The sequence below is a fragment of the Eulemur rufifrons genome, chromosome 15 (genome assembly GCF_041146395.1).
Source record: "Eulemur rufifrons isolate Redbay chromosome 15, OSU_ERuf_1, whole genome shotgun sequence".
Lineage (NCBI taxonomy): Eukaryota > Metazoa > Chordata > Mammalia > Primates > Lemuridae > Eulemur > Eulemur rufifrons.
The window spans coordinates 47,071,760-47,086,009 of record NC_090997.1 but is presented as its reverse complement, the minus strand read 5'-3'; the positions used below and the strand labels follow the sequence as shown (position 1 = coordinate 47,086,009).

Genomic DNA, 14,250 nt, shown 5'->3' with positions numbered 1-14,250 from the left:
TCTCTTGTAAGTGTTCAAAAAATAGTTATTGAATGAATGAGTGTTCTTGTCCCTGTGTTTCTGCAGTCACTCTAAGCACGTAATATCTAGCTTTTTCTTGGCCACTGACATGCCCATTGCTCACTGTCATGCCTCAAGACTCTTGATTTGACTCTAAATCTGCACTGTCCAGTATAGTAGCCACTAACCATATGTGGCTATTTAAATTCAATTAAAATTACATAAGATTAAAAATTTAGCCTTCAGTTCACTGGCCGCATTTCAAGTACTCAGTAGCCACACCTGGCTAGTGGCTACCATATTGGGGAGAGCAGACTTGAATCCTTGCCATTGTGGCAGCAAGTTCCACTGGATACGGGACTGCTCTGTGCCATCCTGAGCACCAGTTGATGAGTTTCTTCTTCGTTTGTGTTCACAGTGCAGCTGACTGCTTCAGAAAGTGAGGGCTCCAGGAACGAGGAGAATCTTCAAGAGCTGCCTCGAATTGTGACATGTCTGATCCCTTGCTCCCATCCCTGCAGCATGAACAAGGTACTTTGGGGAGTCAGCACTTGTATGTTCTTTATGGTACCATGATTTTCCTGGGTACATAATGTCTTTCCACGGTGTGAGGACGTTGCTTCTCCTGCCAGAAGCAGTCCAGAGGTTGGAGAGTTGTATATATGACCAGCGGGAGGGGCACACAGGAGCAGGATCATAGGAGCTGGTGGCCACTGTGTGGTTGTGTAGTCCTGCAGAGGCATCATTTATGTTTGCCAGAGGCCTCTGAGTGGCTGTAATATTGGTTTTTAGTATACTTGCACTGGCACGAGTATCAGAAGGTTAAGACTCTGGGGCCAGACTTCCTGGGATTGAATATCGGCTCTTCCATGTGCTAGCTTCAGTGACCTGGGGCAAGTGGCTTAACTTCTTGGTGCCTCAGTTTCCCCATCTATGAAATGCTAATAATAAAGGTACCTACTTCACAGGATTTTTAAGAATGAAATGAGTGAATGTGTCTACCGGTGCTTAATATAGTGCCTGTCCACATTACAAGCACTTGATAAATATGTGTCGCTGTTGCTTTTGGTGTTGGGGACACTATTGTCCCTCAGACATAGTTGCAAGAGAGTCTAAAGTGCATCTGCAACATTTCCATTTATTTCCTGATTAATTCCGTGAGCAAAAATTGATTACCAGGTGGGCACTCTGGGGATCAACAATGAATAAGGCTTGGTCATGTATTCAGTAGACTATTTTGGAGAGACACGGCTAGTGTTCTAATGAGGTATGTGCCAGAAGCTCTGGAAGCACAGAAGAAGGAACATCCAACTCTGGGGAATCTGGGGAGGACAACACAGAGATGGTGACATTTTGAGTTGGATCATGGGCAATCAGTGGTGGTATCCTGGAGAGATAAGGTAGAGCAAAGCATTCCAGGTAAAGGAAAAAGCTTGTGTTTAGGCACAAAAGCGTATAAGAAAGTTTGGCATGTTTAGACAATGACATAGTTTGGTTATGGCTGGAGCAGAGTTTTCAACCTCGACACCTGACATTTGGACCAGGTGATTCTTTGTAGTGAGAGATTGTCTTCTGCATTGTAGGATTTTTAGTAGCATCCTCTTACCCTACCTCCCCCCACACATTCTAGTTGTGACAATTGAAAATGTCTCCAGATATTGCCCTATGTCTCTTGGGGAGACAAAATTATCCCCTGACTGAAAACTACTACACTAGTGGAAGGTGGCCAGATATGAGCCCAGAGAAGGAGGAAAGGGCCAGATCCTTGAAGCCGCTGAAGGATTGAAAACAGAAAAGAGACATTTCCAGGGGCCTGCAAAAACAGGTGTATTATTGCATTGTCCCTGGGTTATGGCAGAGTTGGACAGCACTTTTAGATGATTTGGTCTTGAAAAGCTAGTATGGAATTCCTGGATTTTAGAAAGCCCATTTAACTTGTTGAGATCCTTTTACTAAGGACCCCTTTCCAGCGGTGATTTTTCTCATGGCCATTTGCTCGGCCTTCTCAAGAGCAAAAGGGGCCACGGGCTGCCTCAGTGCTTGGAGGATGCTGGAAAAGGCCTCTCTGTGCACTTACCCTTTCTCCCTATATTGAAGTTTTATGGGAGACTGTGGCTGCTTTATCCTATCTGAAGAGACCAGGACAAAAACAAGCAATTGTTTTTGAGAGGTTCTCATTTGGCTGAGCCAAGCCAAAGAGAAAGAAACTTTGTGCTAAGTTTTCTGCTCCACACCCCACACCCTACCCCAGCTTAAATACTGAGCTTTAAGCAGTCTTTGAGAAGTGAGCTTTTGGAATACTGGAAGGTGGGCAGGTGTTCTGCCAGGGTTGTGTCTGAAGGAGGGAGTAGGAGAGGCGATCTGTGGTTGCAAACCTTGACTTCTCTGAATATTATTTAGAGTTCGGTGTACTGATAAGCTAAGACAACTCTTGGGTCATCTCTGATCAGCAAGCACAGTTTGCTGTGACAGCTCTGCCCTAAGTTTCTCCAGGGCAACTGAGGACTGGATGTCATGGATTCGCTCTCAACACACAGCTGGGAACCGGACTCCTCAGAAACTTCAGGTGTCTCAGTAGGTGTGTCTGTTGCTTGGAAAGTTATTATGTTCTGCCTGAGTGGCCCTGTAAGTGCTTTATTTTATTGTAATTGAAAGTAGTGGTTAAACTTGATGTGTTACCTTTTATAGGTCAGCATTTTTCTTATGGTTTTCTTGGCATAAGACAAAGAATAGGTCACTCTCTGGGGAGGAAATAGCTCTTCTCAGCACAAATAAAACTAGAGCGTCATCTCATCAATTAGGGTGTGTAAGTTAGAATGTTGGAAATGCTGTTATGGGTGTGACTGATGTTCTAAGTGGATTTGTTCCTAGAAAGTTGGAGATACTTGAATTGCGTATCCTCCTCTTCCTTGGACATAACTTTAAATACCCTGCTTTCTTTCTAAACCCCAGGTAGCTGATGGGACACTTTAGTTAGGGAGGTGTCAGGGTGGTCACAGCATTCTAGGGTCCGTTGTTATTCCTGTGAGGTGCCAGGGCAATGGTGATGCCAGTTAGGCATTGGTAGCTTTCTTTTGGGTCAATCAGGAGATCCCTGAAGAAAACAGGAATGCCCCGGCCCCCGTGGTATCAAGGGATTGGCAGTCTGTCTTACTAATTTAACAGATCTAACCCGATAGCCAATGCACTTCTGTCCACTAGATAAGGCCTTCATTTCTCACAGTCTCGAACTGCTGTCTGTGCCAGGGTTTGAGAAAACACCAGGAAGGGGTGGCAGTTCTGGCCCTCGGATAGCCAGCAGGTTGGTTCATTAGTGCTGGCAGAAAAGAGGGCAGTCTGGGCAAAAGGGCTTATCGTGACTCTGTTGTCAGCCCTGAGGCCAGTGTACATGGAATATGTCAGTTTGATACTCGACTCATCTGGTTTATGCAGGGTGAACACCTCACATTTATTCACCTTTTTACTATGGTAAACAGGCTTTCATGGTCATACATTCTGAGCCTTACGTGTTAAAAGAAATTGTGGGGCATATCTTTCCCCAGGAGACTCATTCCCCCTACCCCTCATGCAGACTTGAAGACCAGCTTTCTAACTGGCATACATTCTTCAGATCTTTTTCTAAGAGCTGACTTTCCAGTCTGCATATTCATCAAAAACTTAATAATTAGGATTTAACTTTTAAATTTTGTCAAAAGTCTTCATCCTTTCTACTTTCTTGGTTATTTTCTTGTTAATATGTGTAAATATATATTAATATTATAGATATCATAAATTTTTGCTATTCAGAAGGATTAATGTTTTGAGTTTTATCTGTGTTACCTGTATGTTCTTATGCTGTAATGAGAGGATTTTAGTGTGTTGCTTAAACAGAAAATCATAGCCAAATGGGAGGCAAATTGGACAGGATGGGATTTTGTAGAGACCACCCGGGCAGTGTGATGAGCATTAAGCGCATACCACTACGTAAGTTCACAAAGCCACCCCAGCGAGAGCAGTGTTCTGCTATTCAAAGATCTGTCTTCCTTAGCAGTAACCTTGGGATTATGATCCTTCACTCTCTCCCTCATGCTCATTGTTTTTATGAAGGCATGTTACATTCTCTTCTCTGCCTGGAATTTATGAGGACACTCCATCTGATTGAAAAATAATTGATTTTTCCATTGTTACACAAAATGACCCTCTCCCTCCCCCCAGCAGGGAAAAAAGAATCTTCTTGAGAATGGTTTCTTCCTTGTTATGTTCAAATAACGCCAGATCTGATTTTTATTGCTTTGGACAAATGCCAAAGCATCAAATGAAATAAAGTAGTGCCTCTTATCTCTTCTGGTGGGTGGATGCCACTGTTTTGCTTAATTTTCTGCCCAATAGAATTTTTTCTCTGAATATTTTCCAGTATTTAGCGCCACATCTTACTGTGCCAGGTGTGAGGCAGTTTCATGTTTACACTCAGATCAATATCACTGTTGTCAACTAAAAGGTAAAACTGACATTTATTTTCTGCCTTTGTTTAGAGTTTTTCGTGCTTTGCACCTCCTCAGTACCAAGCATTGAAGTCCAAGATTTATTTCCCCTGGTTCTCCTACCCCAAACCCAGCACATACATAGCTCTACTAGGTAAGATACCCACTCCCCCAACACGTATTTATCAGGTGCACACCAGGTGCCACACTGCTTACAATAAACGCATCAGTGAGTAAAACAAAGATCTTTGCTACCTGACGCTCCTATTCAGGCAAAGGTGAGGAAAGTCATCACATCCAGAGATTTCATATTTAAACATAAACCAAATGTTAAAACTTTTAACTTCTACTTGAAGAGCAAGTTAACAGGGATACTACATGCAGTATAAGGAATTGGTGAATAATAAACATATAAGATCTCAGGCCAGGTGTGGTGGCTCATGCCTGTAATCACAGCAGTTTGAGAGGCTGAGGCAGGAGGACTGCTTGAGGCCAGGAGTTCGAAACCAACCTGAGCAACATAGCAAGACCCCATCTCTACAAAAAATAAAAAATAATAAAAATAGCTGGGTGTGGTGGTGCATGTCTGTAGTCCCAACTACTTGGGAGGCTGAGGTGAGAGAATCACTTGACCTCAGGAATTTGAGGTTACAGTGAGCTATGATCATGCCACTGTACTGCAGCCTGGAGACAGAACAAGACCCTATCTCTAAAAAAATAAAAATAAATAAAAAATAAACATTTACAATTTCTTTCCTCCCCTTTTTAGGACACCCTCAGTGGATCATTTCACCAGAGGTCCAATCTATATTTGATAACCCTCAACTGCCCTTTTTCTAAGTCTTCCTTGTGGCAGACTTTGAAAAGCTATTGCACAGTTGAAAAACTAATGACATGGAGGAAGTTACAAGTAAAAATTAAATGATTTTAGAACAAGGAAGGCCCTATTATTAATAATTGTTAGAGGCAGAAGTTATCAAGGAAAATAATATATTTAAATATGTAAAACCTCAAAATTTCTTTCCATCAAAAGACATTCTGAACTATTCTAAAAGACAAAAGACAAGCTGGAGCAGTATTTTCACATATATGACAGAGTTAGCTCAGCTAATTTATTAAGAGGTCATACAAATTAATATAGATTATTAGGGTAAAGGTGATTACACTAATAGAGAATGGGCAAAGAGCACAAAGATAAGACCAATAAAGGGAGAAATAGGATCAATGAATAACGCATAAGAAAATATTCAACCTCAGCAGTAAACAAAGAAATGCAAATAAAAATGCCGAGATGGTATTTTTCACTGATACGATTGATGAGGATTTATAAAGTTAACTCAGCAAAGGTGAGAATTGGGAACATTAGACTTTCTCGTACACAGTTAATGAAAGAGCACATTTCTCAGGGGGACTTAATGTGTATCACAGCCTAAAAGTGCACATACCTTTTGACCCAGAAATTCCATTTCTAAAACATTAACTCAAAGAAAATTGCCATGGATGTGTGTAAAAATTTAGCTAAGATATTCATCACAATATTCTTAAAATAGTAACCACGGTACAACCAAAAATGCCAAGGAGGGGATGAAGGAATATTTAATGACATAAAAAGGTGTTCCAAATAAGTTGTGAAGAAGGCAAGTGATTTAACAGTATGTGAAGTTTGATTATTATTTCATTTTTTTAGAAAGGTACATGTATGCACACAGCAAAAAGATTGTAGAGGTACATTGAAATGTAGAGTAGTATCTTCACTTTGCTTGTATGTTCCAAATGTTCTTTAGCAATGTGCATTTTTATATTAAAATAATATTTTAAAATAAAAGACACTAAATTATCTTTAAATATGAACTTTACTGTATTTAAAAAATATGCATTATAAAAAGACTGGAAGGATGGTGCCCAGAATGTTGACAGTGCTTTTCTCACAGAGGGAGTACATGGAACACATTTGTTTCTTTCTAAAAACAAAGCAAAACAAAAGGTTTTCTGTATTTTCAACTTTTCTACAATAAGCCTTTGTGTGTTTCATGAATCAGAAAAAAACAAACATTTAAAAACAAATACTATTTTAGCTGTTTTGCACTTGAGGTGCAACTGGATGAAGATATTTAGCAGACACATTGGAATCAGAGAGTGATTAGTCAAAACAGATTTGGACTTGGGAGTCATTCTGTTTGGCATGTTACCAGGAAGGAACATTTTAATGTACTAACGGTTTGGGGCAGTAGTTAATAGAGAAATACTCTGGAAAAATATGCTGTCCTTTGATTCAGTGGCTCAATCTTTTTTATTTTTTAACGGACATCACATCCTCTTGTCAGTGTTGGGTCATTTCATTTACCTGTTCAAAGACACTGCTGATATGTACAAGGTTGAGCTAGAACAGTGGTTCTTAAACTGTGGTTTGGGGACCTTTGGGGAGGCACCCTGGGGCTCTTTCAGGGGATCCACCTGCAAGATAAAGGCTATCTTTATAATAATAGTGGGATATTATTTGCCTTTGTCACTTTTTCTGTCTCAGGTATACAGCACAATGTTTCAAGAGACTACATGACATGCAGTGACTTCATCCCTGTAACAGCTCTTGGGATGAGTGCTTCTGTTTTCATGTTCTAGAACTTTCTCAGTTTTAACCTCTAACGTGGTAAACATTGATAGAAATAACCCACATAAACATAGGCTTTTTAGGGTCTACAATAATTTGTTAGCCCATAAAGGGGCCTTGAGACAAGAGTTTGAGAACCAGTGAGCTAGACTGTGCCTGTGTCTTATATGTGGCAAGCTTTAGTCTAACAAGAAGCTGTACCTGGGCCCTGGACAATGAGAGACTCGGGACATTGTAGCTCTTCTGTTCTCACCTTCTATGTCTTTGAGAAATAATTGCCCATAGCCTTCTAAGAACTTCATTTTTATATTTATGAGGCTAAAGGGATCATTGTTGGCACCAGGTCACTGTAGCACTTGTGTTGCATGTACATTGAACTCTGTCGAATGTGAGGTGCATAGAAATGTTAAAGGCCAAGGTAGACCCCCATGCCTTGCACTGGGAAATTCAGTGAAGTTTCAGGAAGAAAATAGGAGTATAATTCTCTTTTGAGCAGTATGGGAGTGCAAATTTAAAATGCAACTGACCGTGTGATCCCGTAGATGGCCAATTTGGCATGAAGGAGGGAGAAGATAAATTTAAAAGAGTTAACTGAATATGTTTATGCTAATTTGTCTTTAAAATATGTGCATGTATATAACTTGTTTTGTATGTAAATACGTATGAAACATACACATATCAAAGAATTGCTTCCTAAGTTAGGTAGAATTATCTCTTCACACAGTCATGTCGACTATGGAAGCTATAGAAATGCTTCCATTTCAGTCCTGTGGTTTCTCCTCCTTTCTGCTTAACCAGAAACGCATTTCCTTTGGTTTCTCCTCATGTGCATGGATCACCTCCAAATCTCAGAGCAGCACATGGTGGGGCAGTAGTTGGTACCTACTTTTGTGAGATGCAGTCTTCATGGTCCAGGGCTTATGTTGAAAATCTGAACCTTTCTCTACAGAGAAATTGAGCATCAGATGAGTAATTATTCTGGAGCACCTGGAAGTGAGCTCCAACCCTGAGACTCTGCACCCACTGCCGTGTCGTGTGGACACAGTGATGCCTTGTCTTGTGAAGGTGTCATGTGGCCTGACTTAACAGCTCCTGACCATGTCAGAAGAGCGAAGGCGAATCCAAACAGGTAGGAGGTGAATTAAGGCTTCAGAGTAGAAAGGCTGGCCTTTTGGTTTAAGACCATAATGACCCCAGAGGAGGAGAAAAGATGTTTTGACATGACTGTAATATCATTTCAAGTCCAAGGGGCCCAGTTGTGAATCATGATAAGTTCTTTGAAAGGTGGCTGTAGCTACTATTAAACAGGTTTCACTTGAAGCAAAGAACATACTCCATCCCACTTTATTCTTTTTAGTGGTACTTTCACACACATTGTGATTGTTGGTTTTAGAATCTTGTTCATCCTTATATTGTGAGAATTTAAAGAGGAGTGCCTAGGATTTTATTGGTTAAAAAGGCTTTGCTTTTTTCCCCCCTAAACCAGCACACTGCCCCGTGCCAACTTTCATGTGAGCTTTAACTGAATGTTGGCGGCACTGGTGGGCTCTTGTCCTACATCACCGTATTGAACTAAGCCCACACAGTCGTGCAGCCTCAGCAGAGAGGCCCTTTGGACACTTGACGTGGGCTGCGACCTTTCTCTCTGAGGCTGTGGTTGCTGGGTCCCTGTAACAAAGAGGCTAGTGGATTCTGGCCTTTGTGAATCAGGCAAAGGAATGCTTCTGGCTTCTTTCTCCAAGTCCTCAACTATGCCCTTTTCTTTCAATTAGTAGGCCTTAAGGGATACAATTAAGTTACATCCTATTTAGTTAATTGGTGATTGGAAAACATGATTATTTAGTTACTTGGTTAATCTGTGGTTTGTCTATCTTTAGAATATTAACAATTGACTCAATTTGTCTGACTTTGCAAATGTATCATCTCAAACAGTGGGACTGCTATGTGTGAAAGGAAATTTATAACAAATTGCTTTTCATGCAGTTTATTAATTTGAGTACCTACCACTTTAGATTTACTTTTTTCTCCCTTTTTTTGTGATATAGAGGCCTTATAATGTGTGGCTATTTGCTGATATTCTTTTCAACTTCCTATTATCTTTTGTCTTTGTAAAATAATCTTAACATTATTGTTTTCTATAAGATGTTTTCAGAGACCTCATACTGTGTTATAAAATTAGTAAATGTATTAGATGAAAAAAGAGATGCCTATTTAAAATATATAAAACTACATAATTTGCAGAAATTCCTTAATTAATGTTCAGGAGACACATATTTCTAGTCCCTTATAAATGACAGTGCTTACTTTCAAATGAAAACATTTAGATTTGGCTAATCACAGCTTATGTATTCTTCTGGTTTGTTTATTTGGTTTTCTTCTCCGTTTTTTTTTTAATGGAATAGTTTTGTAACTTCTTACCACCCTCAGACTTTAATAAAGTAGCATTATCTTGAGAGGCTAGTCTCAATTAGATATAAATATAAGCAATTAATTAAGATAACCAACCCCAGCCAGAGATGTAAAGTGTCATCACATGTCATAGTGATCAAGGAGCACCTGTTAATTAGAACAGTAGGAAAACGGAACAAGTTATGAGAGGAAAGTGTTGGGTGAAATTAGCAGTATCTGCGCCTCTTGTTATTTTTTATATCCAACCCATAAACAATTTTTGTGACAGCTTTAGGCTGGGATTATGGCATTTTGGATGAGGTCCGATTATAGCTAAAAATAGACACGTGTATTGAAGATCAGTAAAGGAATATTAAACAATTGAAATTTTGTGAAAGACTGATGCTATTTCATTGTAATAATTTCCCCAAAGGCACATTAGTAATGCTGCTAAATACAGACTTTAATAGACTTTAATAATGTGTACTTTAGAGGCCTGATACACAAAGGAATAATGTATAAAACATTCATTATGGAAAATTGCTACCTTTTTTATTTAATAAGAAATCTGTTGAAACAAAACCATGCACTGCGTATGGCATTTTGTTCCTGGGTATTAGGAGGCTGGAGAATAATTGCCACCTTCTTTTACATTTTTTTTTTTACCTATTTTAATCAAGTTGCAATCATATTTTCTTACTTGTTCCATGAATGAAAATGGGGATTTAAAAAAAACTTGCATTGGATGGACCCTTGTTCAAATTGTGGTCCAGCCTCTCATTACCTTTGTAATCCTGGGTAAGTTGCTTAATATCAAATTCTCTTTCTTCATTTGCAGACTGAGTATGGTTCTACCTGTCTCACAAGGTGGTGGTATAAATAGGTTAAATGTTGATGCAGTGGAGTATCCACATAATAGACACTCAATAAACATTTTCTGTTATGATTACTTTCTACATCTGTTTCTCTTTATATTGCCTGTCTGTATGGAGAACTGTTGTGGGGGGTCAGGAAAGGGATGGAAAATGGGAAAAGGCAATTAAAAAGAAGCCTTAAGCAGCTCTGTAGCCGTGCCTTGCACTGGGTTTCAATTTGATGTTAATGTGCTGCTGCTGAGAGCCATGCTGTCGAAGAAGAGAGAAGAGTAAGAAGCAGATGCTCTTAGAAGAACAGTGGGGCATTTATCTCTTTTAATGAGATAACATCATTAGAGTGACAAAGTGCAGCGAATCGATACTCGAAATGGACTGGCGCTATCTTCCCAAAGTGCACTGATTGTTGCACTTCACAGCCTTAGAATCCGCTGAATCACGAATTTTGTCTAATCTGTTATTAGAGCCACTGGCTTTGATCTCACAGAATAGATCCACACCTTAGGGATCTCCAGAGGAACAGGAAAACGGACTAATTGGATAAATGAGAAAAATCCGAGGTGATTTATAAACTGCCCTGTAATCAAGGAACCTCGGAAAGGGGGATTGGGCTCCTTTTTTCTTTGGACTTCTTTAAATGGCTACGCATTGTAGCTCCTTCCCCTCCACCTGCTCTCCTCACTCTCTGCTTCTTGGTGTAATGTCAGAAACGCTAATCATGTCAGACTGTGACACTGACAGCCCTGACATTCACAACAAAGAGACAAGAAGGAGAGAGAGGAAGAGAGATGGGGGAGGGGGAGGTGATGAAAAGCAGCAGGGGAAGGATTTTTTTATTGCACATAAAATTCATAGCTGCAGAATCACCAACATTCTGGACATATCATATCCCAGAAAAATCAAGGAAGGCACAAAAGTGAATTCTGATGGAGATTAAAATTGGGCTGGGGAGATTTTGTGCCTCTGGTTCGTCCCTCTCCTTTTAGATATCAGTGTGTAGCGTCTATTAGAATTACTGTGGTTATGATTTCTTCTTTTCAAGAAAAAAAAAAGGCATTTAAATTCTTTTCCCCTTCCATTACTACAGTTTTTCTCTTCGAAACAAAGCAAAGTTAAACACGGATCTTACCAGGAAATGTGTGCTCTCTGAGGTTTTCCATTTTATTACCGGATTCCCATAGTTTAATCTGAACAATAGCCACTTCAGGAAAGAAGTCATTGGTGAGGGATGTTTTCTGACCATGACAAAGCTGAATGTCACGACAAAGCTGCTCAGTGTCATCCTTGGGCCGCCTCACCCTGAGCCTCCGCAGCACCTGCTTATGGCTGCCAGATGCGGGAAATGCTGATGGGACCTGTGCCCTAACAGTGTGCAGTGGGCTTCCAAATGCCTTTGAGATTTCTCTCTCTCTCTCAGGCACTTTCTCCACGTGGAATTGTTCTGGTGAGTGGTCTCCGGTCTCGGTCTTGGATCAGGCATGACCTGGAAACCGGCTGCCACATCTCACATGTGTTTTGAATATAGATGCTGTGATCTAAATTGAGCTCTGAGCTCAGGCTGAATCATCCTGGCTTTTCTATAAACATGAGAATCCAGCTGCCAGCTCAGCTTTTGAGGTATTTTGAACTACAACTCTATGTCTTAGCTAGGACATCTGTCCTTTTATTTTTAATTCATGCAAGAAAAAAATTTAAAAAATGAAAAATTTACAGTATTTGTTCCATGTTAATTACCCTGTCATAAAAGGAGTACATTTTTTGTCTATATTCCAGGGCAGACGGTGTTACAACATAGTGACTTCTCTTCAGACTGATTAAACATAATTTTAATTGAGAACTTTGGAAAAGGCTAAGACTTCATTTTATAGTATTCTCATCCGTAGTACCCAAGTAAACTTTGTATACTTGGGCCACTTGGGAGACATGCTCCTCTGTATTTGGGAAAAAAAAAAAATTAAGTGACTTATTTAGAATCCTTGAGGAAATTTTACTTATATTGGCAAAAGAGCAAATTTGTAACCTATTGAGGATTTGAGGGGAATTACTCCAAAATATCATCCTATAAACTCAAATTTTCATTGACATTTCCCTTTGTCCTAAAATTTTACATTGAAATTACATTGTTCTCTGTGATATGTTTGTTTTCATGGAAAATAACTTAAAATTTCTTGCCAATTAAATTAATTAAATCCTATATTAGGTAATGCTAGCTGCTTTAACAAACAAGCCTTCAAAGTTCAGTGGTTTGACACAATGAAAGTTTCCTTTCTTGCTGAACTCTCAAACCAGTGTATTTCTGAGCAGTGAAGTGCTTTTATTCAGAGGGGATACAGGAATCTTGAACTCTTCCATCTTCTGGCCTCACCCTCTGTCTCAGTCTGCTCAGGCTGCTGTAACAAAGCACCACAGACTGGGTGGCTTAAACAGCAGAAACTTATCATCTCACAGTTCCAGAGATTAGAAGTCTGAGACCAAGGTGTTGGCAGGCTTGATTCCTTCTGAGCACTATGAGGGAAGGGTCTGTTCCAGGCGCTCTCCTTGCCTTGCACATGGCCGTCTTCTCCCTTTGTCTCTTCACATCATCTTCCCTCTATTCCTGTCCGTGTCCGACTTTTCCCTTTTTATGAGGACATCAGTCATATTGAATTAGTGGGTCCACTCTATTCCAGTATGACCTCATCTTAACTAATTAATTACATCTATAATGGTCCTGTTTTCAAATAAGGTCACATCTGAGGGGCTAGGAACTAGGTTTTCAACATATGAATTCTGGGGAGGGACACAGTCAACCCGTAACACCATCCTCGAGGCTTGTGACTGTCTGCACCTGGCTGGTGGAAGGGGAGAAGGAGCACTCACTTCTTAATCACAGTTACCCTGAAGTAAGGCAACGTCCTTTCTCCTCATATGCGTTTGGCGAGAACTGGCCACGTGGCTCCATCCGAATGCATGGTGGCCAGGGAAGTGTAGTCCCTGGCTCAGTAGTGCCTGTGCTAGATACTGCAGGTATATACAGGTTCATGTGAGCCATCCCATCTTCCTAGGAAAGTACGTCTGGTGTTTCCTGTTTGTTCCAGTGCTCCTTAGCAAACCTATCAGAGAACACTCAAAGAGGTTAGAAAAGTATCCACGTTTGAGAATCCCATTCTAGCTTGGGTAGATTCAATTAACACTCCAAGTATTTATATGTAAATGAGTGCTCATGGTTGCTTACTATTTGTTTTCTTAAGAATCTAATATATTTCCAAGGGAATTTTATTTACACCACTAATGGACACCTTTTCTCCTTATGAAATTAATGAGGTTTTACTCTCAGCCAAAAATTTAGCTTATGGTTAGAATGATTTCCTATAGTACAGTAACTTTTTTGTTACATGTTCTATTAATACTGAAAAATGATAATATATCCAAGAGGGTAAAAAGAATATTATGAACGCAGAGGACACTTATGTAACCTGCAGTACTTATTTCAAATGGCTAGACTTTAGCATTTAATTATGAAAGTCTTATCTCTCCTATGAGGTTAGTCATTATTTTGAAAGTTGAATGTGGGTTTTTATAAGTGACTAAGTAATTGCTGTGTATGTTCCTTTTCAATTATAGTTAGAAGTTATGACTTCTCTGCATTTAGAACTGCTAAAAATTATTTAGATTTGCCTGTTGAATAGGTTTATTCTAAAAACGGGGACCCAGGAAAAAAAATTTCCACTGTAAATTTTTTGCTTCTCAAAGCAATTTGTAAGAGATTTCCCATAAAAAGAGAGTGATGGCAATTTGAAAAGGGTAAGTAGGTGCCGTCTGAAAAATTTGGTAGGTAGTATGAAAACACATTAATACTAAGCCAGAATATTTAATTTAAGATTTTAGTCATGAAGTTTCATGTCAAGAAAACACTATCTTGCTGTGTTATTGTTCTATTATT

The 14,250-nt window shown here is 39.6% G+C and overlaps 1 protein-coding gene across 1 annotated transcript in view; it reads left to right on the top strand.

The window, feature by feature from the left end:
- BACH2 (BTB domain and CNC homolog 2) overlaps nucleotides 1-14,250 on the top strand; it is a 320,826-nt gene that overhangs the window by 80,750 nt on the left and 225,826 nt on the right. The window contains exon 2 of the mRNA XM_069487912.1: nucleotides 419-531. Coding sequence (XP_069344013.1) covers nucleotides 523-531 — 9 coding nt within the window. The 5' untranslated portion in view covers nucleotides 419-522. The remainder of the gene's footprint in view (nucleotides 1-418; nucleotides 532-14,250) is intronic.